General features: G+C 36.5%; 1 protein-coding gene and 1 pseudogene across 1 annotated transcript; both read right to left on the reverse strand.

Annotated features, from left to right (window-relative positions):
• Positions 1-6,325: 6,325 nt before the first annotated feature.
• Positions 6,326-26,465, reverse strand: LOC145157358 (disease resistance protein Roq1-like; annotated as a pseudogene).
• Positions 23,735-25,452, reverse strand: LOC145156295 (uncharacterized). The gene is made up of 2 exons (XM_079075726.1): positions 24,164-25,452; positions 23,735-23,927 (listed from the first exon to the last, which is right to left on the reverse strand). The coding sequence occupies exons 1-2, from the start codon at positions 25,338-25,340 to the stop codon at positions 23,893-23,895; spliced, it is 1,212 nt and encodes a 403-aa protein (XP_078931852.1). The 5' UTR covers positions 25,341-25,452; the 3' UTR covers positions 23,735-23,892.
• Positions 26,466-27,799: the final 1,334 nt, after the last annotated feature.

The following is a 27,799-nucleotide window of genomic DNA, read 5'->3' on the forward strand; positions in this document are numbered from 1 at the left end:
TTCTTGCTAGCTTGGGTGTGATTCCATTAGAGGAACGACATTTCTGGTGGTAAGCTACCAAGAGATCTTTAAAGGGAATTTCTAGTTGTTTGCTATAACAACTAAAAGGTATGTAACCATAAACCCTTTCTTTAGTAATTTTAAAAATATGCTAGGGTTCTTAGGGTTTCGTTTGATGTTCTTAGTTATAGGTTCAATTGAGAAAACATAGATCTTGTTTTAGGTTGCACGAACACTTAAGAGTTTTGAGTTTGTTTGTTATGCCTAAAACCCGTCACTTATATGCTTTGCTTTTGTACTTTGCTTTCGTAACCTACCTATACCTCAAACAATTATGTAATATATTTAATTTAATGAATAAATAGCTATGTAGTTTGATACATCCTATGTATTATTCAACATGTATCCTGGCCTGAGATCCCAACATCCTAACGTCGCACAGCCTGGCGCTTCCACCATTGGCACGGGGATTGACATGATTAGAGGAGAGATGATTAATCACCATTCGTGGTTTCTAAGATATTTAAGTCTCTGTTTGTTGAAAATGTTAGCTTGGGTGGGCGTTAGCTTGGCTAATGCCCCTTTGATGCTTAAGTCAGTAATGATCTTGTGAAAAAATAATCAAAGGGAAAAGTGAGGGTAAGGAGTAGGTGTGTACAATGACTTTATTATAATGAAGTGTGATGAAATTGACTTACATGAAGTATGCTTTGATGTGTATGCCATTCCAAGATCTTGGAAAGATACTTCCTTTTAGAGTATCCAACCAATATTCCCCTTTCCTGCTTTTGAATCAATGAGATAGGGTCCTTCCCACTTGGGTGCAAGTTTACCTGCCTTAGGATCCTTGGTATTTTGAAACGCCTTACTGAGGACCAAGTTACCTACTTGGAATCTTCTGGCCTTCATATTTTTATTATAAGCTTTGGTAATCTTTTGTTGATGGGCAGTGCTACGAATCTTGGGGAGATCCCTTAGTTCTTAAATCATATCAAGATGCTATGCCAAGATCATATTGTTATTATCTTGAGTCTAGAGTTGGTATCTTGTCGTCAAAATCACCACTTCAGTTGGGATAACGGCTTCTGCTCCAAATACTAAGGAGTATGGGGTTTGACCTATTGTTATTTTTTTGTAGTTCTATTAGCCCATAGAACGAAAGGAAGTTCTTAAGCCCATTTCCCATTCTTTTCATATGGTCTCCTCTTTAAGATGTTGACTATGATCTTGTTACTAGATTCTGCGTATTCGTTAGCTTAATGGTGAACCGGGGTGGACGTTATCATCTTGATTCCCTAACTAGTGCAAAAGTCTCATGTTCTTTTGCTAATGAGCTGGGATCCGTTGTCACATATGATTTCCATCGGGATCCCGAATCTAGTCAGGATATTGGGCTTGATGAATGATACTACTTCTTTATCCCTAACTTGAACAAAAGCCTCAACTTCGATCCACTTTGGGAAGTAATCTATCATTGCTAGAATGAATACTTTTCCACATGATGCCTTAGGCAATTTTTGGACTATGTCGATCCCCCATTTCATGAACTACCAAGGAGAGTAATGCGGTGTAGAGGTTCTACTGGCTGATGAAGGATATTGCTATGTCTTTGGCAAGCATCGTACTTATGAGTGTGTAAGAAGATTTCTTTCTTCATGGTTGCCCAATAGTATTATTTTCTTAATACTTTGGAACATAAAGATCTGCCCCTAGTGTGGTTTACATAATCCCCTTCATTTATATCTTTTAAGACTACCATAGCTTTATGATCTTCCAAGAAACTTAGATATGGCCCTTTCATAGAATTCTTGTATAATACTCCTTGGATCATCACAAAGTGCGAGACCCTCATTTTTAATGCTTTTTACTCTTTTCTTTTTTTGGATCATACCATTCTGGAGGTATTTTATGGTGGGTTGGATCCTAGATCTTTATATTGTTGCGGATCCTAAATGTTTGGACCAGGATCTTGAACATTAGGATCCTGGTGAGGGGATTGGAGAATTGGATCTTTGATTGATGTGATGTTAGCTGCTTGATCAGGATTATAGGTGGTGAGATCTTCTATTTCTGGTATCATTACATGAACTATTGGGATCTTGGTCTTTGATGGGATCCTGAGGGTAGATCCTAGATTTGCTAGTGCGTCTGCTTCATATTATCTTCTTTAGGAACATGGTTTAAACTAAAATTTGTAAATTATGATGTAATGTTTTAAGTATTTGAAGGTATAATGCTAAACCTTCACCCGTGACTACATAGTATCCATTGAAATGGTTAGTTATTAATAGTGAATCAACTATACTTGGAGATCCTTGATCTAAAGATCCTAAGGTAATTGTACCCCCATGATTAGTGCTTCATATTCTGCTTCATTGTTAGTTGCATTGAATTTACAACTAACTACAAGGGGTAGGATGTCCCCTTGTGGCGATTTTAGTATGACCCCAAGGCTTATTCCTCTTAAGTTGGATGCTCCATTTGTGTAGAGTATCTACTCCCCTATTCTTTCTTCTTTCTGAAGTTGTTAAATTTCTAATTCTACCTTAGGTTGTAGGTCATCACTAAAGTTAGCCACAAAATCTGCTAATGTTTGTGACTTTATTGCTAATCTTGGCTCATATTTAATGTCATACGTGTGAGATTCACTGACCAATTAGCCATTCTACCCGGCATTTATGGTTTTCTCATGACATTCTTAATAGGATAGTTAGTTTTGACGTGCATAGTATGAGTTTCAAAATAATGTCTTAGTTTGGTAGAAGCTGTAACTAGTGCAAGTATTAATTTTCCAAGGTGAGAGTATCTTGTTTCAGGATCCAAGAGACTTTTACTTGCATAGTAAATAGGATGTTATCTCCATCAAGATCCTTGGAAAGGACTGCACTAATGGCGTTGGATGAAACTGAAAGATAAACGAGGAGTGATTCCCCATCTAGTGGTATCACCAACAGTTGTACTAAACTTAATTTTTTTTTAACTTTTTGGTAGGCATCTTCATGTTCTTTGGTCCATTCAAACTTCTTGTTTTTCTTCAAGATATCATAGAAAGGTTTACGCATCTCTTAGGATCTTGAGATGAATCTATGCAAAGTTGCCACTCTTCCTGTCAATCTTTGGATATCCTTGGTTAAAGTTGCGTATTTTAGATTGATTATAGCTTTGTATGTTGTATTCATCAAGTATGTTGAAAACCTCTTCAAGATCCCTGAGGTGATCTTTAGGTTTTTTGGATTTGACCACCATATCATTAATCTATACTTCCATCGTGTCCCCCAGTTTGTCTTTGAACATACAATTTACTAATCTTTGATATGTTGCACCTGCATTTTTTAAACCAAAAGGCATGGCGATATAACAATATATATGTATGGGGGTTATGAAGGCAGTATCTTCTTGATCATAAGCTTCCATTTGTATTTGTTGGAACCCAGATGAGGCGTCCATGAATGTTATTAATTTATGGCCTATTGTGGCATCTATCATAGAGTCAATATGTGGCAAAGGGAAAGGATCCTGTGAGTAAGCCTTATTAAGATCCTTGTTGTCCACACATACCCGCCATTTTCCGTTCTTATTTTTTACTACCACTACGTTGTCCAACTACCGTGGGAATTTAACTTCTTTAATGATTCATGTCTTAAGAAGTTCTTCAACTTCCTCTTGGATGATTTGGTCTCTTTCTGGTGCGAACTTCCTTCTCTTTGGTGAATAGGTCTGAACGAACGATCTATATTAAGCTTGTGAGTTATAATTTCTTTGCTTATACTTGTCATATCTTCGTGTTTCCACATGAAGGTCTTTCTTCTGTCGTTTAGGAACTTCACTAGGTCTTGCTCAATTTCTTCAGGTATTGAGGATCCTACAAGTACTTTGGTGTCAAGATCTAGAAGATTTAAGGGCACTTCTTTTATATCTTGTTATTTTGCTTCTAATACTCCTTGTGCCCTTTGCTTTTATTGTTATGCTTTTCTCGGTACTATGGAAGGCTTCATTGAGGTTTTATTGCATTCTTGGACTCTTATTGATCACCGATGATCTTCACTGTCCCCCAAGAGGTAGACATCTTGACGCATTGGTGGTATGTCGTTGGTACTGTTTTAATGTCATGGATCTAGGGCCTACCTAATATAACATTGTAGGAAGACAAAGCATCAATAACACAAAAACGTTGCATAGAGTTTACCCTTCAATGTAGATAGGTAGTTTGATCTCTCCAACTGTATGTTTCGTTTCACCACTGAATCCTATCAATACTGAGGATTTTTTTTATTATCTCAGATTCTAGGATATTCATCCTAGTCAAAGCATCTAACAGTATGATGTTTACTGATGATCCTCCATTTACCAGGACCCTTCTAAACAAAGTGATTGGAAAAGTAGAGAGTTATCACTAATCCATCATGGTAAGGATCTTGGATGTTCTCTCTGTCCTGTTCATATAAGGTGATTTCTTTCTCGCATGTTATTGATGTATTCTTCTGGGGTATTTTTTCTTTCTCTACCTTGGATACGTTAGTGTGTCTTTTCACTGCATAGTAAGAAGTTCCACAAATATCATAACCCCCAGAAATAACATTAATTACTTGGCGTTTGAAGGAGGGGGTCTTGGTTTTTCCAGGAACTACGCAGGATCTTGCTCCTTTTCTTTAATCTTTCTTTCCTTCTTCCTAGGATTTCTTTAAGATATCCTTTGCTCAGGATATAACTAATTTCCTTCTTGGGGCCCATATAGTCCTCGGTGATGTGACCAAAATCTTTGTGGTATGCGCACCACTTAGATTTGTCTTTCCATCCACTTGATCATTCTCCTTTCCACGACCACCTTGCTTTCTCACCAAGATCTTGCATAACAAAGATTAGACCTAAAACATCCATAGAAAAAAATAGTCAGTGATCCTAGCGAATTCATCTCCCCCTCTCATTATCAATGGCATTAACCGTATGATGATCAAGTTTGGAGTATGGTTTTGATTTATAGCGTGTTTGGGTCGAGGAATCGGCCTTCCTATTAGGATTTTCATATGTATTTGGAGTGCTAGTTCTCTTCTGAATTTCCTTTTCTTCTTTTAGTCTGATGAATCTCAATGTTGTACTTATGACTTCATTCATTCTCTTGCATGCGTTCATCAAAAGATCTTCATAGAAAGGATAATTTTTCTTTAGGACATCTTGAAAGCTTCTACGGCAGTGGCCGTGTTAATATTATGAATGTTCAATGCTTCCCTTCCAAACCTACTTACAAAAACTCTAAGGGGTTCTTTAGGATCCTGGACTACTCGATAGATATCACTAGTGATCCTCTCGAATGTCCTCGTACAAGAGAAATAATTATTAAAAAGGTTAACTAAATGAGAAAAAGAAGTAATTGGATAAGGAGGGACATTGAGAAGCCATTTCAAGGCTGGTAATGTAAGGGTTGAACCAAGATCCACAAAATTAGTATTAAACGTATTATTTTCCAAGAAGTTACCAGCATCTTTGTTTTTAGGAGTAATGAAAGTTTCGTCGAGATCTTAGATCATAGGAGTTTGATTTTATAGGATTACACCCCAAGTTGAAACAATGGTAGATGCTGGAGTTGCAGTCTCCTGACGTTTCCTTGAGGATCTTGCACTATCAGGAATTAGGATATTGGGTTGCAAGATCGAGGGTGGTGCTTCATGAGGTTTGCGAATCTCTGCACTCATTCTTTCCATCTACTTGACCAATGTCCTATTGTCCTCCTATTGTTGACTCACTTTTTGCTTAACATCTTCATCATGGAGAAGAGTTCGTTGTTGGAAATCAAAACGGGAGGATCCTGGAATCCCCCAAATCCTAGACTTCCATGGCTAGTAATCGGAGAGGTGCTCTTCTTAGAGGTATCAAAAGTTTTCTTCTGATTAGGAGGTTCGTTTGGAGGCATTGGGATACTTTTATAAGAAGTGGGATGAATAGAGGAAGAAGATAAATTTGGTTATGTAGACATGATTTTTTGAGAACTATGAAAATCACGGCCCCACGGTAGGTGCCAAATTGTTTTGGTCAAAAAACGATCAAGGAAATATCAAATAAACTATATAAGAGGTTGTGGTGTTGTAATCAATATGAATGTGAAAATGAAATGAAAGTGACATGAGTGATCTTACAAGGAAAAACATTCATCCTTGCTAGGATCTCCGGCATAAAACCTTGGGAGGTGATAATGATCACCTGCCTTGTTTAATCTAATTTATCGAAATGTAAATTACAGAAGTGTGTTTGAGAATATGAGTACTAGTGATTTAGTCACTCTAGGTATATGTTGTATGATTTATACATATATATTTATAGCCTATGTTGACTAACTAGATGTCCAATATTCTCGGGATCCTGTTAAACAAGCTCTTGCATGTTGCCTTGACTTGGTAACTCCAGGTTTTAAGCTTGACTGGAGCGATTCTTTAGTGTAGACGTTTCTTATGTTTAATATTTCTACACATGTGAATAATAAACAAAAAATATATTCGTTAATCTTGTTAGGAAATAATATTGGTAATATACAGGATCCTGACTCATTAAAACATATGTTTCAGGATCCTGACTGCACTTTAAGATCCGATATCCTGTCTTGGCCCCTAATAGTGAGGATGATTCATGCCCTGGTAGAAGCTTCATATAAACCTATTCATTCAAATCCCCATGAAAGGATCAATTGTTGACATCAAATTGATGGGTATCCTAGTTGTTTTTAAATGCAAGAGCTATAAAAGACTTCAAAAGTTACTGAATTTCACAACCAGATAAAATGTTTCATGATTGTCGACTCTTTCTTGGTGGGTGAATCTTTTAGCCAAAAGTCGGTCTTTGTATCTTTCAGTTGAACCATATGCCTTGCTCTTGACTTCATACACCCATATACATGTAATTGGCTTTTTTCCTATAGGAAGCTTTACAATATCCCAAGTGTTATTTTCATTGAGTGGATTTCATTCATTTTTCATAGCAATTTCCCACTCAGGAATACCTTTTTCTTGATGATAAAAGGCTGGTTCAAAAGGGATGTTTGACATTGAAGAGATTTGACAAACCAAACTATTAGAAGTGATGTCATTTAGACAATGATTAATACAGGGGTATTGCATATATAATTAATCCCTTAAACGAGTGGATGGAACAATACTTCTTGCAGACCTGTGTAAAATAGGGGTATAGGTAAAATTTTCATTATGAGGAAAAGTGGGATTTGATGGATAATGAGGAATGGAATGTATATCTGAATTAGGTGTTCAACATATAGTGTATTAACATGGATATAAGAGGATATGGATGTATGTTTTTGCATGGAAAGTAAAGGAAAAATGTCCTCAAAAAACTTAATATCTCTTGAAACTAGTATCTTGTAGGTGATTAAATTGATAATTTTGAACGTTTTTTTGACCATAAGGATGTCTAATGAATATACATGGATGTGCTCTTGTCACGAGCTTGTTAACAAGGAGTATAGAATACGAAGCATAAACACCCAAAAGCTTTCAAAGACTGTCGGTCAAGCTTTTTGCTATATAGCACTTCAACAGGTTATCTATTTCGAATAACCTTTAAAGGAGTCTGGTTAATTATATGAACAACCATTTTACCAAACTCGCTGCATATGATCAACACCATATTGAAAGTAGAGAGCTCTAGCCACCTCTACAATATGTCTATGCTTCATTTCAACTAATCCATTCAGTTGAGGAGTATGAGAAGTGAACTTTTGATGAATAATTCCATTTTATTGAAAGTAATTTTTCCCATGGGAACTTCAGCCAAGCTCTTTAACATTGTCAATACGAATACACTTGATATTCACATTAAATTGAGTTTGACAAATGTAACAAATGATTTTATTAAAGTAAGAGCATAATTTTTGTGACTTAGCAAATGAATCCAAGTATGTATGGTCAACGAGTGTTAAGAAATATTTGTGACCATAATTGGTTTGGTGTTTATAAGGATCGTAGACATTGATGTTGATAAGATCAAGATGGGAATTTGAGTGAGAATGGCTATGACGAAAAGATGGTCGTATTTGTTTAGCTTGAGCACAAACAAGACAAGAATCAATATCAGGTTGAGTGTAACTAAACGGACGAGACAAAATATCTTTTAATTTGTCTAAAGAAACATTACCAAATCATTTGTGTCGTAGCATACCTTTTGATTTGGATATAGATACATAATTCGATGAAGATAAAACAGAAAATACATAAAAACTATATGACACATTATTTTGGAGATGTTCATAGTCAAAGATATAAAGATAATTTATTCTCTTCCCAAGAATAGCAAGAGCATTACTATTCTTCAACGATGGGTCCTACATGACATATGTCTCATCAGTAAAAAAAACAAAGGTTTGAAGCTGAGATGTAAGTTTGGTGATTGACACAAGGTTATATCATTCAGAAGTTGAACATCAAAATAATGTGAAACAAGTAGATTGTAACCATTAGGAAGCCCAATCTTGTGAGGCTGTAAAATTCATTCATAGACAGAAAAATATTGGGATTAGAGCGTATATGATATGTTGCTCCAGTGTCAATGATCAATGTTATGTAAGGTTTAAGAAACATACAAGATTTGTAGACATTAGAAGCAAAACAAGCATAAGAAAAGAAAGTACCATCAGGATGTAAAGCACCATCATGAACATAAACATTGTTAGAGGATGACTTCATACTGATCTGATGTAAAAGTTGAAGAAGATGTTGGTATTGATTTTGAGAAATAGTTGGTGAAGCATCAGTAGTAGGTTAAACTGTTGTTTTAGGTTCTTCCTTTGTTTTTGTCAATTTGAAATTGGAAGGGAATCTAATTAGACGATAGCATTGAGCTTTGAATGTGCCGATTTCTTGCAATGAGTACAAACTAATGATTTTCTGGACAGATTGACCTGTTGATCATTAGAAACATGCATAGCTATGGTATGTGATTAACTGTATGAGGCAAATTGATCTCACTTTGGCGTTATTCTTGAATGATCATGGAAAAAACAGTAGAAACAACACTAGGAAGTGGTTACATCATGAGAAATTGTCCTCAAAAAGATTTGTAAGAGTCATTAAGTCCCATAAGAAGCTGGATTAAACGTTGGATTCAAGCTATCCACGAATACATGTAGCAGTATTACATGTGCATCCAGGGAGATCTTGAACAATACGAAGTTCATCCGAATTTTTCATCAATTTGGTAAAAATAAGTTGAGAAATCATAAGATCCTTGGAAACAGAATAAATTACCGTAATCATGTAAAAGTACTCAAATGCCCTTTAGAACTAACAAACTCTTAACTAACTTGAATTATCTGGCTAACAATTTCTAGCAATAAGTCTAAAATCTATAAGCTTTTATTATGTATCAGCCTCGTACATGTCATATGAGAAGATATATAACAGAATGACCAGTACAGAAAGAAAAAAGAATATCCAATACCAAAGGAGAAATTGAAGATCTCATTTTTACGTTCATGGTGTTTGCTTAAAGAGTATAATTTTAGTTTCTTATAAATTAAGAGGCTAACCTGGAGGAGGTAGTGTATTGAAATAAGAAACGTTATCCAAATAAATTTCTAGGTTTTAGATGCTTATAAAGTTACAACCACTACATATTTTACAACAAAACATTTTCTAAAACCTTCATAAGTCATATTCAGTTTGCATTAAGTTTTCTACTAATCCCAAACAAATAAAAAATATCATTTAACCATCATGATGTTTTTCACGGATCAGTTGAAAAGTAAGCCAAAGAATCTATAAAGAAGTTTTGTTTACTTACTGATGGAACAACTCACAAAAGCCCAAAGGTGATTTTCAATACAAAAAAAAAATCTGAGCATTCAAACAACAATGAGAAAGTCCTTATTAAACAAGCAAAACTTCTAATTAATCCTGATATACAAACAAAAACTCAGTGAGATACAAACCTGATTAACCTGATACACAAACTTGATAGTCTTAGAAACCAAGAATCAAGATACAAGAAAACGATTTCAATCTTAAAATCAGAGCACAATTAAACTACACACATAATTTTTCCCTTGCATGTGAATTGGCCTTGCCCCTCCTTGATTATTATGTGAAAATTAAAGAAGTTCCAAAAAAACGATTTTTGATAATTTGATTTTGCAGGCTTGCAGATTATTACGTTTCAGTTCCAAGAAAAGATTTCGATTTTGAAGGCTTGCAACAAATACGTATTCAGACATGAGCAATTTGATTATTGTTCCATTATAACTTTCGAAGAAACTGATTTTGATTCCCACTGCGCCCGGATATACATGGAACTTGGATTTGGGGATTTGGAATCGCTTGAATTAGCCCTTCAATATTCTAATCAGGCGTCCCTCTTGCATGTTGAAAAGTAGATCCAGTGGGCTACATTAGGACTTTAAGTTAACTTTGGGCCCTTAATGCAAGGCTTGTATTATGTAATCTTTACAGAAAAAATATAGTCCATAAATATTTTAGGCGCTTCATGGTACTTAACGAGCCAACATCCTATCCATTTAAAAGGCCGGGAATTCTGCTTAACATCCGTACGTGAAAAAAGAGGTAACCTTGGAACAAAAAGATCTCAGACAAGCTATTGGAAAAAACAAACAACTAACATCCTCATCTTCATCATCAACATCTCCAGTAGTGTGTACTGAACAGTTTATGTACTTGGTGGGGCGCAATGTTGAGGTTCTACTTCTTAAAGGCATCAAGCTCTTCTCATCAAACTTTTCTTCATAGATGTAAGTGTTTCCAGAAATACTTTCATCATATCCAAGATCCTCATCATCAATATGCACCACATTCCCATAATCAGAGATACAAGTTGTAATATGTTCAACATCTTCTTTGTAGATAACGCTGCGCCCCACATCTCTGGGATGGTGTGCCATTTGCTAACATTACAGTAATGTTAAGATTACCTACAATATGAGACCAATCTTCAGGTTGAAGATCATGATACATCCGCTGAAAGAAACCCAACGGCATATAGCTAATCCACACATTGCTATCCACTACTTCTTTAGGGGTAAAAATCATACTAATGATCGACTCAGGCATAGACATTGGTAATCCATTACTTAAAATGCTGAAGGTGATGCGAGGACAAGCAAAATACCTTGGAAACATACCACACACCACGAAACCTATAACCCGGGTATGCCATTTGTAAGGTAACTTCAAAGCTATTTTGTACCCATTCTTTTTTTGTTTGATCCAGCTTGGAATCTTGTTTCCAGGAATAGCAATACTTAAACGATGATTTACAGCAGCACAGTTCTGCAATCAATGAAAAACATTATACTTATATTGTTTCAATCTTAAACAATACAAAAGTTCCTTAGAAAATATTGGAATCGGATGCCTGTTATTATCATATTGTAATGATGCTAGTAGTGATTTTTCTCTAAGTATATATATATATATATATATATATATATATATATATATATATATATATATATATATATATATATATATATATATATATATATATATATATATATATAGAGAGAGAGAGAGAGAGAGAGAGAGAGAGCTAGGTTCAAATATGGATCGACATCTATTTAATGGCGGACCGTAGTGGAACATTGAGGGTCCCGGGCCACTGCTTAATTTTCGGCACGTAGTGTAATTTTTTTTTCTTGTTTTTTCTATTAGGTGCACCGGCTTGAAGTACGAGGAACACCCCTACTAAAACAGTCTGCGTCCGCCACTGCATATTTTATATTGTGCAGACGTGAGGACAGTGTTATTCTATAAAAATGACAAAGAAAATATGTTGTTTGATAATATGAATACGTTCAATCTTACATAATTATTGTCATTAACACACATTCTCACTAATTAAATCGTCTATAAGGTTATTATAGACTTATTATTATTATCCTCATTCTGTCAAAATGTTGTAAGAATGTTTATTGAGTCGTATTCTGTCAGAATGAAAATGAGTGAAAAACGATGTGTGAGAACAAAAATGAATAAGAATTAGTGAGAATGCATGAAAATGACGATATTTTTATAAGGTTGAACATATTCGTATTACTAAACAACTTATTCTCTTAGTAATTCTCATAGAATAACATTGTCTACACATCTGCACAATAATTGTCACATTTGAACCTAGCTCTCTCTCTCTCTCTCTCTCTCTCTCTATATATATATATATATATATATATATATATATATATATATATATATGTGTGTATATATATATGTATATATATATATAGGTGTGTGTGTGTGGGTGTGTGTGTTCAAATGAGAACATTTCATAAATCGAGAACATTGAGAACAATTATGAACCAATAATTTAATCTTTGAAAGTTCTCAGGTTGATTAAAAAAATTACTATTTATTCAACATCTTTTTGCGTTCTACTAAACATCTCTTTAGTATCATATTTCACGATCGGAATGACTGACACAACATGGAAACTATGTTTCTTCACTCTCAACGCATCGTCTTATCACTTCCTCGCTTCACCACCACTCATTTTGTGACACTCATTTCTCAGATTGGATTAGTGGATGGTATTAGGAGTCAAAGACATGGTTTTTGAGGAAAACCATATGCCACAACGTGGCATGAAGGGTGTCACGATGTGGCGTGAAAATTAAAGATCGCGTGTTCGGGATGGTTGTCGCATCATGACAAATGGAGTGTCACGACGTGACAACAGTTGCTGCCCATGCCCATGAATTTTTAGGGTTTCTCCCTTATTTAAAGCCATTAAATCATGACCTAAGGTTACTTTTCAATATCCAACCTCTCTCAACAAAATCGTAGCCTCTCCCCTTGCCTTTTGAGCTCTCTAATGGTGTTTTGGCCTCTTGAAGGTTGAAGAAGGAATTTGTTGAGCAAAGGATCATCTAGCAATCTTGTCTACATCTATTGGTGCACCTTTTGGACTTAGGTAAGTCTCCAAGTTCCCATTTTTTTGGTTAATCCCTTGTGGATCTTACTTCTGAACATTTTTTCTTCATGATTTATGGTTATGATTGGTGGGATTGGATAAGGTTGGCAACTTTATCACTCCTTGAAGTCCCTTGGTTATCATATGCTTCAGATCTAGATTCTCATGTTGTTTGGTGCAATGCATGGAGCTTTGACTCCATTTCTCACCCTTTTTGACCTAGTTTTCTTGAAGGACATGCATTCGACATGCATGTCCAAAAAGTAAGGATTTTATAGTTCTTTAGAAGGGAAGGAAGCCTTCCGGAAAATTGGAATAAAGGACTTAATGGATAAGTCCTTAATGTAAAAATGTAGCTTCTTGAAGTCGTCATGACGTGACCAAAGAATGGTCACGACGTGACAAAACCCATCACTGCGACTATTTTGTCTCTGCTTCCCCACGACGTAACCAAGGAATGGTCACGATGTGGCATTGACTTTGACTGGGTTGACTGTTGACCTTGTAGACCTTTGACCATTGACTTTTGGCCACTTTGACTTTGGGTTAATCTTGGAGGATTTGGATGTTAATTGAGAATTTATTTGTTTGGGGTGTTAGTCGGTACGGGGGATTGATTAGTGGAAGGAATAGAGTGTTGATTCGCTTCTCCGGTTCTAAGAATCAGTTGATTTTCTCATTATGCCACGTTTCCTATTGTTTGACCTTTCCATGGTAGAATATTAGAATATGAGTGTACTAGTTGGCTAGGATAACTCCTTTGTATGAATGTGTAGTATAGGACACTTGGTGTCCTGGTATGCTAGACTGGTAGGGACTTGCTTGTTTATCGTATGGTACTGCTAGAGTTATGATTGGTTAGGGTAACTGGGGTAGGCCAACTATCAAGATTATGTATGACTGACCAGTGAAGGGCTTGATTAAGAATTGGGCAATAGCTAGGTAACTAGGGAACGCTAGTTGCTAAGGGTATTGATATCTTATTATTTTGCTCTGTGCTTATGCACATGATTATATGGTAGTAATAACTTGGGTTCTATGTAGTCTAAGTTGCATAGCCTTAGAAATCTTGGTATAATACTTGACTGTGATGTTCTCGTCTGATTGTTCACTCTCGGGTGGATCATCCATTCGACTGCTTATCTGATCCCTGATTACATATGATTATTTGAATTTGCAGGGAAAGACCATGGGGATAGCCCATGACACTTGCTCATAAGAGCTTAGGGGTAGTCCATGGCTTTGCAGGGAAAGACCATGGAGGTAGCCCATGTCACTTTCTCGGAAGACCATAGGGGTAGCTCATGGCATTGTAGAAAAAGAAATTGGGGTAGCGCATGACACATGCTAGTAAGACCATGGGGTAGCCCATGGCATTGTAAGGAAAGACCATGGGGGTAGCCCATAACATTGCAAGGAAAGACCATGGGTGTAGCCCATGTTAAGATGTTAGACTATGAATTAGCCCATATCAGTCGTCCAGGGTTGGAGCGGACCTATTACTTCATGTATGTTTGTTATGTATGCTTATGTGGATAGGAGATTAGACTGTTCGGTGCTAGAGCCAAACTCTTGTGTCGATGCATTTTATGTATGACGAAATATGTGGTATACTGGGAACTCAATATGCTTTATTCTTACTGTTATGGATTAAACATTTTGCAGGTCGTTCATGAGAAGAGCTCGACAGGACTGTACACACACATCGAAGATGTCCGTTCCTAAAGTTTTGTAAACTTAACTATGATATTGTGTGATTTTAATCAAACGAATGTTACATAATGGTTTTTGGAAAGAAGGTTTTAATTGGTTATCATAATTTAAAATTAAAAAATCTCTTCGTAATTTGTGGGACAATACACCTTCGCTCGTCGGAAACCAGCTCCTTCTCGCCTCAGCTTAGATCTTGTTTTCACAAGTTGTCACCAGATCTAGTTTCATCGGATCTGGGTCTGAAGTAGAAGGCCACCAGATGTGGTTTGTGATATGGTTTTACCGGCCACCGCTTAGAGTGTTTTTGATATATTTTTACCGACCACCATTGAACTGCATCTCAGACCAACAAGGCAGTGATTGCTTCACCGGTGCTCTCCATCTTTTCTCTGGCAGCCATCTCTCTTTCTCTGTTTTTTTTTTCTTTCATTGAATATGGAAATATTGAATTAAGAAGAATAGGTTTGAATGTGTTATGGAAACTCCAACTAACTGGTAAAATTATGCTTTGATGTCACGTTTTTCTCCAATCAGCTGCCATATGCACCAAATTGTATTTTGGTCTTCATTGACATGGAACACTTTGGGCAATCGGCATCAGATAGACTTGTATTATGACTTTCACCTTGAAATCAATGGAAATGGAGATTAACAATAGACTATTAGATAGTTCTAAGAAATTAGGAATGAAATCGTGGTATAAAAATAATATCAAAAGATGGTCGATGGGTGGAATTAGAGATGGAAATTAGGAAGTGAAGTGGTTTCAAAGGAATATCAAACGGTTTTTTGAACTATTTCAAGAAATATAATAATATCTATAATAATTTGATAAATAAATAAATCGCATGTTACTTTACAATTAATATATTGAATATATGTTTTTGATTTTCCAACAAACTTGACCTTGACAACTTAGTACAAAATGTATACAAATTTTTCATTTTGACAGTATTACATGCATCTATCTATGCTATATTGCTAGCTTGTTTCTCTTTGTATTTAAAAAAAATGGAGTATTGGCATAGTAACACAATAAGTAACTTTTAACTTTTTCTTCTTTTATTATTCCAATCACGTAATTTTTCATGTAGTTTCTTTGGTTTGACTTTTGTCATACACAAGCATGGATTTTCTTTACATGTATCAATTATCATATGTACTATAGGCTTTCGACATTCTAAATCCCTACATGTTTGGGATTAAAAGTAATTCTAAATATATATATATATATATATATATATATATATATATATATATATATATATATATATATATATATATATATAGTATTTTACAATTAGTGTATAAAAACTATGGATGGAAACCTACCCGTTTGGAATGAAAATATTTAAAATATTTATATGTTTAAAATATGTGATCACGTGTAATTTTTATATTTCAATACACATGTTAAAATCTCTTGTAGTAGTTTATGTAATCATATATGATTATATATATTACCATGATGATTGTTTCTTTTTAAAATAGTATATAATTGATATATGATTAGATACACATAATTACATGTGAAAATACTATATAAATCACATAATCACAAGTGAAATACTACAGTGAAATAACTATATAAATCATATGTGATTAGATACACTTAATCACATTTGATTAAATACACAAAAACAATTAATGAATCGATAACGAAAAATAAATCTTCTTCACATAAATCATATGCGATTAAATACATATAATCACATGTGATTAAATACACGAGACCTAATATTGTATCGAAAACGAAAAAAATACTGTTCACATAAATCATATGTGATTAAATACATATAATCAAATGTCATTATATATATATATATATATATATATATATATATATAATCACATACGATTTATATGAACAAATTGGTTGTCACCTTCTCGATTCAATAGTTGGTCTCGTTCATTTAATCACATATAATTTATTTGCACAAGACTCATTTTTGCATTCTCAATTCAGTAGTTGCTCTTTGTCTATACTAATCATATGTGATTAAATATATATGTGATTAGGTACATGTACTCATTTTTAATAATTTTCTCATATATTTAATCACATTTGATTATGTATATTTAATCACATATGATTCAATACTTGTTCTATATGTGATTAAATATATATAATCACATATTATTATATGTATCTAATCGCATATAATTTATATGGACAAAATTCGATGTTGCGTTCCCGATTCAATAATTGTTCTCGTGTATTTAATCACATTTGATTTATATACATAAAGATTTATTTTCGCATTTCCGATTTATTGTTGTTCTTTGTCTACATTAATTAGATGTGATTAAATACATATAATCGAATTAAATAATGACAAAAGTTATTAATTCTAAAACATGTAAATGAATCTTGTGTATATAAATGATATGTGATTGGATACATATAATCACACATGATTAAATACACGAGCACAACTATTGAATCGAGAACGCAAAAAAATCTTTGTCCACATTAATGATATAAGATTAAATACATATGATCACATGTGATTAAATAAAAGAGACCAACTATTAAATACGCGAAACCAACATTAATCATATATGATTAAATACATATGATCACACGTGATTACGTACATATCATCATATATGACCACATTAATCATGTATTCATTTTTGCTTTCTCGATACAATAGTTGTTCTCATGTATTTAATTACATGTTATTACATTTATCTAATCAAATATAATTTATGTGGACAAGATTCATTTTCTCTTTCTCAATTCAATAATTGTTCTCCTCTATTTAATCGCATGTGATTATATGTACGTAATCACATATGATTAATGTGGACAAAAACAAAATTTTCCAAATAAATCATATGCGGTTAAATACATATAATCATATGTGATTCTATATGACTAATCATATATGATTTATGTGGATAAGATTCATTTTTGTTATTCTTGTGTGTTCGTGTGATTAGATGTATCTAATCGCATATGATTTATTTAGACATAAACCAATCTTGCCCATATAAATCATTTGAGATTAGATACATATAATCAAAGTTGGGGGGTGGTGCTAGTGGTTGTAACGGGTGATAATGATGATTGGCGGTGGTGGTGGGTGGTGAAAGGTGGTCGGTGGGGGTGGGAGTGGGTGGTGGTTAGGGGTAGTGATGGGGGAAAGGAATGTGTGGCGTTGAATAATCATTTATGATTATAACTCTCCCGCTGTGCCTGTACGCCTGAGCGCTAGAGCGACATACAAGAAATATGTGGCTGAGGTTGAATCTCAAGATCTTTATTTTTTCGGAATCTCAAAGGAACATACTTATATATATATATATATATATATATATATATATATATATATATAAACTAGCCATACAAAGCTTATGTAGTCACATGTAGTTCAATCCAGGAGAATCCATGTAACAAATGTGTTCTAAATAAATCAAATAGGTTAAGAAAGATAGAGGAATCACCTTAATGAAAAATAGTTGCGACATCTTAGTAAGATATCTTTGATTCTCTTCGTCCTCTAGGAGTTTCTTGCAATTAGTTATCCATATCTTATACAACCATTTATGTGTTGCTGATAGATCTCCGATCTTTCTCAATGAGGTACAATCATTTGCTTTCAACACTTGTACGGTTGATGGAAGCTTACACAAACTTTCAAGTTGGTTGCACTTATTCAACTCTAGGCGTCTTAAACGAGAGAGATGGCTAATGATTGATGGTAACTGGACTAATTTAGAGTTGCCACTTAAATATAATTCTTCCAAGGAGGAAAATGCATCAGGATTTTCAGGGAAACTTTCCTATCCAATTTGCCTCTGACTTAGATCTAATTTTCTTAAGGACGACAAACCTCTGAAACTATGAAAACCAATAGACGTCTCTGGCCTTTCAAAGTCATCAAATCCTAACCAGAGCTCTTCTAACAATTTCATTTTTTGAAGCTTATTTGGAAGATTTTTCAATTTCACACAGTTGTGAAGACGAAGACACTTGAGATATTTTAAGCCACAAATTGAGTTTGGTATGTTGTTAAGCTTCACACAGTTTGCGAGACTTAAGAATCTTAATCCTGACAAATATCTAATTGATGACGGCAACTCCTTTATGTTAGAGCAAGACTTAAGATTTATTTGTGATAGTTTAACCATACATGGGGAGACTTCTGGGAATCTTTCAAGACTTTCGCATCCAGAGAGAATTAGTGTCTCCAAGGATTCCATCTCAAGCTTGGATGGAAGATGGTATTCATGTCCAAGTAAACCAACCCTCTGTGAGATCCAAGAGACTCGTGAACCTCCCTCAATCCCCAACAGCCTGACAAAATTAACCTCTCTATATTTGGGGCCCCAGATACATCTGGAAATGATGTGAGGTTGTCCAACAATTCGAGGTGAACGAATTTCAAGTTCGGTAGAATCTGACAAGTAAAACAGAAATTGAAAAAATCTTAATATTTAGGTCGTTTCATAATCAATACAAATAGAAAGCTAAATACCTTTTGCCCCTTCCATAAATATTTGAGATCTCCTTCAGCCATTTCAAGTCCAACAAGCTTACACCTATCTGCTAACGGCAGAGTCAAGAATGGGTACTCAGTCCAACGAAGTCATCGCAACTCGTCGGGGAGAAAGGAAGGTATGGTAGAAGGGAATTTCCCATCAATATCAAGTAGCCGAAGATTTTTCATGTTTGTAAAAACATCAGCAAGAGTGGCCAAGTTCGCATCATAGTCATCAACAAGGTATTCATTGTCCATCATCATTATTGCTTCAACTGTTTTTGGTTTCTGCTACAAAGAACTAGCTATGATCAAATCCATGTGCCCAGTCCATTCTAGAAACATAAATGAATAGAAACAAAGAAAGCAACTTTATAAAGACAGTAAATAATTTTACCTTCTTTCCCTTGATGAAATCATGGATCTGATCAAGTTTCCATAGCCTGCTATCCAGGAAACTCTCACGAACTATTTGCCAACCCATTTCCTGTATGAGATCATGCATATCTAGCTTTTTATTTGAAACGGTTATAAGACATTTTTCAATAAGAACACTAATCCCCTTCCCCGGGTGAAAACCAAAGCTATCCAGTACTCTAGTTACATGTTCTACCTCTTTCCCCTTGAAGAAACATGCAATGTCTAGGAATATTTTTTTCTCAAGAACATGCAGCCCATCAAAACTTAACTTCAGTTTGTCATGAATCTTACCATCTGGTGCTTCGGCTAATCTATCTAAAGCACTTTCCCACACACTTACTTCTCCTCCACGGAAGAATGCACCTAAAACTTTCAGGGCTAAAGGAAGGCAGCCGGCATACCGTATTACACGTTCTGAGAGCTCCTCATACCCTTCAGGAGGGCTACTTTTCTGAAAAGCATGCCAACAGAAGAGCTCAGCAACTTCACTCTTACACAAAAAATCAGGTCTGTAAATGACATTTGCATCTAAGAGTAAACGCTCATCTCTAGTGGTTATAATGATTCTACTTCCAGGACCAAACCACTCATGTGTTGCAGCTAGGAACTCTAATTGCTCAACATCATCCACATCATCAAGAACTAGAAGAACCTTTTTTTTGCAAAGTCGTCTTCGTATCACATGGGCTCCGTGCTCAGGACCATCTAGAAAATTATGGCAAACTGTCACTAGAGTATCTCTTAGAATATGTTCTTGTAAGTCACGTACACCTTTTTTACTAGAACTATTTTCCCTGACATCTTCAACAAAGGTACAACCCTCAAACATATAAGAAATTCTTCGAAATAAAGCTTGGGCGATAGTTGTCTTACCAATTCCTCCTATTCCCAACATCCCTACAATGCGCACCTCTTCTTTTGCTTTCATACACAATAATGAATATAATTCATCTATACGAGACGCGATACCAATTAAATTTTTCTCCATAACACATGGTCGTATACCATATAAAATCTTTTCCACAATCTGGATGATGATGGCAGATTCTCCCCTACAAATTTGAGCATTGTAAGCAAGTTAACTGACCATTTTGGGGATGTGACTGGATACAATTGAAAGGCTAGCATGCTAAATAACGAACTCAATTGGTTAATAAAAATTAGTCCATCCTACAGCTGGATAACAAATGGTTTTGAACAAAATCCTTATTGTTTTTAACACAATATTCTAATAGAACATAATAAACTAGGTCCACAGGTCCATGTAAGTAACTGAAGCTGCAGATCTAGCAAGATTCACCCCTACAGAAAGATTAGAACGGTAACTACATGAAATCGGAATTCAATTGTAACAGCGAACACAGGATCTGAATCTCCCTTCAATTGATTAACAATGCCCTGTTTATATAGGGATAAATACAAACAACGGATCCCCAAATATAGTGGGGGTATAATAGGAAACAATACAATATTGAAATATGTAATATCCTAAAAATATAATCGGCTAATATTCCCCCGCAGTTTGAGCCGGGGAAGGACAAACGCTCAAACTGGATCGAAATTGTTGATATAAGAAACGTGGTAGCCCTTTTGTGAAGATGTCTGCATACTGCAAGGGGGCCGGGATGTGAAGAACCCGAACATGGCCAAGACGGACCTTTTCTCGCACAAAGTGTATGTCTATCTCCACATGTTTTGTGCGCTGGTGTTGGACTGGATTCTGAGACAGGTAGACAGCAGATACATTATCGCAATAAACAACTGTAGCCTTGTGAAGGGGAACACAAAGCTCGAGAAGGAGATTTCGTAACCAAGTGGTCTCAGACATTGCATTAGCAACACCACGATATTCGGCCTCGGCGCTGGAACGAAAGATAGTGGGTTGGCGCTTTGAAGACCAGGAAACAAGATTATTGCCAAGAAACACACAATATCCAGAAGTAGATCATCGCGAGTCGGGACATCCGCCCCAGCCAGCATCGGAGTAGGCAGTTAGCGAGTTGGCTGAAGATGCAACTATCTGTAGACCATAGTCAATCGTACCCTGTAAATAACGAAAAATCTTCTTCATGAACTGAAAATGTGGCTCACGTGGGGCATGCATGAAGAGGCAAACTTGTTGAACAGCATATGCAATGTCTGGTCGAGTAAAGGTCAGATACTGGAGGGCACCTGCAAGAGTGCGGTAGAGAGTGCCATCAGCAAGAGGTTCACCATCAGTAACACTAAGTTTCTTGGACGTATCCACTGGTGTAGCGCATGGTTTACACGAGGCCATAGCATCTCGTTGAAGGATATCACGAGTATAAGAGGCTTGTGACAGAAAAAGACCATGTTCATTGCGAGTAGCCGTGATACCCAGAAAATGGTGAAGTGGACCTAGATCAGTCATAGCAAATTCCTGAGACAAAGAGGTGATAATGCTGCGGAGAACAGCAGGGTCAGAAGCAGTCAATATTATATGATCGACATATAGTAATAAGTAAGCACGATGGCGACCATAATAAATAACGATGAATCACAAATACTACTTTGGAAACCCCGAGATGTGATAAATGAAGCAAAACGAGTATACCATGCACGTGGGGCTTGCTTAAGCCCATACAAAGATTTCCGTAAATAACAAACATGAGATGGAGACCGGGTATCAACAAATCCTGGGGGCTGGTGCATGAAGACAGTCTCATGGAGATCGCCATGGAGAAATGCGTTTTTGACGTCTAACTGATGTATCGGCCATGCCTGCGAGACTGCAAGACTGAGAACGGTTCGTATAGTAGCTGGTTTCACAACCAGACTAAACGTCTCGAGGCAGTCAATACCCACTGTTTGTGATTTCCCATTAACCACAAGGCGTGCTTTATAGCGGTCAAGTGATCCATCCGCTTTAAACTTGTGGCGAAACAGCCACATACACCGAATAACTGGGCTGTCGGTCGGTCGGGGAACGAGTTCCCATGTTTTATTTACCTGTAAAGCTCGAAATTCATCTTCCATGGCTTGTAACCAATTAGGGTCAGACAAGGCGGCAGAAATTGACTTAGGAATTGGAGAGATGGGTGGAGTAAATGAGGTATGAAGGTTTAAACGGATGATCGGTTTGATAACACCTGCTCGTGCACGAGTAGTCATAGGATGAGTAGGAGGCGGGGGGCAGGGTTGAGGTGAGGTGGATTGAGGTGGGGTGGATGTGGGGGAAGGTGTTTCGGAAGGGAGAGAGCTTAATTGAGCAGGTGGATGGGTGGTGGTTTGTTTTGAGCGACGTGAGTAGGTCAAGATAGGTGGTTGAGGGGTGGATGTGGTATGGTATGGTGTTGTTGATGGTTGAGTGGGGGTAGTAGATGGTGTAGGAGTGGAGTATGGAAAAACATGAAGATGTTGGTCACCGAAAATGTCGAAGGAAGTGGATGGGGAAGGGCTATTGGCAAATGGGAAAGAGGTTTCGTCAAATGTAACATGACGGGACAGATAAACTTTGCCGGTGGAAGGATAAAAGCAGCGATAACCCCGAAAGTTTTCCGGATATCCAAGGAAAACACATTTAACGGAACGTGGTTGGAGTTTGTTAGATTGAGTGGCATAGATGTTGGGATAACAAGTGCACCCGAAGGTGCGAAGATGATCATATGATGGTTGGCGACCGTAAAGAGAGAAGGCAGGAGTAGAAAAGTTGAGGCGTTTGGTTGGGAGGATGTTATGTAGGTATGTAGCGGTGTGAAGAGCTTCAACCCAAAAGGATTGGGGAAGAGAGGCGTGAGTGAGAAGGGTCCGGATAATGTCGTTGAGGCGACGAATCATCCGTTCGGCTCGTCCGTTTTGTTGGGATGTTTGAGGGCAAGAGAAACGAAAGACAAGACCATGAGTTTGGGCAAAAGACTTAAATTCATTATTGTCAAATTCACCACCGAGATCGCATTGGAAAGACTTAATGGTTCGGTTAAATTGAGTTTGGATGAGTTTATGAAATTTTTTAAAATTGAGAAAGGTGTCAGATTTGTATTTGAGAGGGTAGACCCATACATAATGAGTGAAATTATCGATGAGGACCATATAATATTTGTAGCCAGATTTGCTTAAGACTGGAGATGTCCAAAGATCACAATGTATAATATCAAAGGGTGCATAAGTAATAGATTGTGAATCATAAAAAGGCAACCGAGTATGTTTAGATAGTTGGCAAGCATAGCATAAAGTTGTAGTTGTAGGTTTATTACAAGAAAGTGAAAATTTAGAACGAAGTAAATCTAAAACAGGAGCGCCTGGATGACCCAAGCGAGCATGCCAGCGATCGTGAGAGGATGCAAGGAGAGCAGATGGATTGGATGGTGTCGTGAAAGGGTAAAGATCGCCCGTGCTATCATGCCGAGAAAGAAGAGCTCCAGTCTTGAGGTCCTTTATAGAAAAACCAGATGGGTCAAATTCAACAGAAGCTTGATTATTGATAGTGAATTTCCGAACAGATAAAAGGTTTTTAATAATGGAGGGAGTAAACAAAATATTTTTCAAGGCATATGAATGAGATTGGGTGGTGTAAGAAGAATGTCCAGACCCATGAATTGGAATACTAGAACCATTTCCAACAAAAATCGAGGTTACAGGAGAAGTAATCATGGGACTTGAGATCTTACCCTGGTTAGATGTGAGATGGGTCGAGGCGCCTGAGTCCATGTACCAAGACTGGTCATTGGAGTTAAGATGGACTTGTTGCATTGTTTGTGCCAAATCTGATGGACTATAGTCAGAATAACCAGCAAACTGGGGACTGGGAGCAGCAATCGGACCAGTTGGTCGCATTGGAGGTGGTCCGTTGGGCCTTTGTTGTGACGTTGGATCGACTCCAAGGATGGGTCCGAATGTGTGATTAGCCCAATGACTTGCTGGCTGGGTCGGACCTTGTGAGGGGTATGGAGATGGCGGTGGATTCCATGGTTGTGAGTTGTTCCAATGTTGTTGACGCCATTGATTTCCTTGATTCCAATTTGGTTGGCCTCGACCTCCACGACCCCGGAAACTTCTGCCACGACCACGACCAGGTGGACCTCGACCACGGCTGCCTGCACCTCTACCTAAGTAGTTGTTGAAGGTGTGAGTCTGACCATGTTGACCGGGTGTGGAATTTTGAGATGATCGGTCATCAGAAGAAGCAGCGAGGACTGTGTGAGTTTGATTTTGCCGAGCTGTTTGTCGGTGTTGTTCCAGTTGCAACATGCTACGAGCTGTCTCCCATGATGGAGAGCTTTGATTGATATACGCCCCGACCACATCAAATTCTGGTGGTAACCCGCGAACCATCTGCAAAACAAGTCTTGCTTCAGTGACAGGATTGTCAACATCTTCCAGTTGGTCTGCTAGATCTTTTAATTTTTGACAGTAGGCTTCCATCGATGAACAGGCAGCCAAGGTGAGATTAGAAAATTCTTGTTCAAGGGCAGCAACACGTGATCCCTTATTGTTAAGAAAGTTTGTTTTAAGTTTGTTCCATGCATCTTGAGCAGTAGTGTCGTTTTCCAGAATTCGAACCATGAGTTCGTCGGACAACGTACTGTAAATCCATTGCAAGACAAGGGCATCAATTTCCATCCATTGAAGATAAGTGGGATCAGTTTCCTTTGGTGCTGGGGTGCCATCGATATGATCAAGAACTTTGTAAGCTTTGGCATGAAGACGGAACAGTTTTGTCCATGAAGAGTACGTGACCTTGACACCATCCAGAGTTCGTATCTTGGTTTGGATGTTCGTTACAGTGTATGCGGGATGTAACGTTGTGGCCTTTACTTCACTCGAACCAGCATCATCTTTGGCCATGACGATGACAGAGAAGGACTCTTGATAATTAACAGCGAAACAGATCAGACAAAGCCGTAGCTTTGGATGAAAGGGTAGCCGCCAATATTTAGGGTTTATGGCTCTGATACCATAACAGCGAACACAGGATCTGAATCTCCCTTCAATTGATTAACAATGCCTTGTTTATATAGGGATAAATACAAACAACGGATCCCCAAATATAGTGGGGGTATAATAGGAAACAATACAATATTGAAATATATAATATCCTAAAAATATAATCGGCTAATAAATTGGTGGATAGAAATTAGCCCATAATACAGTGGGATAATAAAATAGTTATGCACAAAATCATTATCATTGGTAGCACAATAACCTGGTAGAACGATAGATAATGTGTTTATAAGTGCATCTAAGTAATTGAAGCAACAAATCTAGGAAAACATACTCATTGCCTGTTTCCTTGATATGCCAGCCAGATAAACCAGCAGCTGCAGCTAAAGCTTTCCTCCACTTGTTCACTTTCTCCATCTCTCCCTTAAACCTGCCCTGGTGTTGCTGAAAAGCGGTATCAAAGTCTCTTTTCACTCCACGCACATCGGATGGATCTGTGTGATAGAACACCGGTAACACCATCTGTCCCATCTGATCTTGGCATTCCATGATTTTGACAAGCTCATCCAAACACCATGAAGAGTCCGCATAGTTTTTAGAGAAAACAACCACTGCAAACTTTGATTCTTCAATGGCTTTCAGCAGCTCCCGGGAGATTGATTTTCCTTTATCGAGTGCCGTATCGTCTTTGAACACATGTATTCCTCTTTGATCTAGAGCCGTATAAAGATGATCTACAAAGCTATTGCGAGTGTCTTCTCCCCTAAAGCTTAGGAATACATCATGTGTCCATATTCTAGTTGGTATAGGAGATGATGAAGATGAAGATGAAGATGAAGATGAAGATGAAGACAAGGCCATTGACGGTTTCAAGAAAATAAAAGCATAGTGCAGCTAGGCAAAAGCACAAAATGAACTAATGTCATCCAAATGTTACTTACCTTTACACTTTAGAGTATGCTGCGATTGTTAAACATTATATGTATAAACTAAGTGTGGGTGTGTGTAGAAGACTAGAAGTGGGTTAGATTGCATACAATCCTTTTTTTTGCATGTGAGTTGTCAAGTCATCGTCTACTAATATGATTTATTTTTTTTGAAAGCCGTGTTTGGATCCCAAAAACCAATGGAGTTGGCAAACTCAAGAAGTATAAATAAATAAAATATTTGGCAAACTCAAAAACCAATAATTTAAAAAACATATTTTGGAAACTAAAAATTATTTTTTAAAATAGTTTTCTTAATTAGTTTTAAAATGAATATTTTTAAAAAAATGTAAAATATGATCTTTTGAAACTTCTTTTAGTTTTTTTAACACAGTACCTTCAAAAAGCAATCTCGAGCACCTCTCTTAAAATTATTCTCGCTCTCGCTGATCGTTTGAATAACTTTAACATCTAATTAAATGAACTCTCAATTTGTTAACTTTTTCTAATTAGGGATGAAAGTGGATCCAAATCCGAACTAAATGGGCCAGACCTAGAAACTAGTTAACAGATTTTGTAGGACCGGAAACCAGACCAGTATATAGGAAGCGTTCCGGGTAAGTGGGTCTAGAACTGCAAAGCCCGGAAACGTCAAAGTGGGTTGGGTGGAACCGGATAAGGTGGGTCTAGGACAAGAAAACTAGAAAACTCGGGAAAACAACTTTTTGGTAATTAGTTAGTCGGTTGAACATTGAAAATTTCCATCTTTGATATCCAGACTTCAGCACACTGTAAGTCATTGAATATTAAACTAAAAATGACAAAATTATAATCTAAAATCATGTACAAAGTCTAAGATACATGTTGGAAAAACAACATGTTAATCCGACTTCAAATGAATTAGATATGTATGTTTTAAAATTTTCATAGAATATAAGAAAAAGTTGAAAAATATAAATTTTGATCTTTGATATCATGATTTTGAGAGACTGTAAGTCAATAAATATGAAACCAAAAATGAAAAAAATATAGTCTAAAATCATGTAAAAACTTTAAACTACACGTTAGAAATTTTCACAGAACATGCAAGCTTTAAACTTTTTACAGAAACCGGTTTCGACCCTAAAAGCGATTTCAGTTCCTAACACCGATTTTGGTTCTTAAAATTGGTTGACCTGAACCCGAAACCTAGATTACCCAAAACCTGAATAAAGTTATTTTTTAAACCCGAACCCATACCGTATCAACATATTCTGGTTCTAACGGTTCCGGTTTCGGTCCGGTTTTTCGATTTTAAATCACATAATAGTTTTTTTTTAAATCAAATAATTTATCCATATGTATCTAAATTGTTTTATAAAACTCCCATAATTTAATTTGTCATTTTTTAAACACATTGTGTTTTTAATAATTAGAAATATTAATATATATTATTTC

Source organism: Lactuca virosa, chromosome 2 (genome assembly GCF_052849685.1).
Source record: "Lactuca virosa cultivar CGN04683 chromosome 2, Lactuca_virosa_CGN04683_v6, whole genome shotgun sequence".
NCBI lineage: Eukaryota > Viridiplantae > Streptophyta > Magnoliopsida > Asterales > Asteraceae > Lactuca > Lactuca virosa.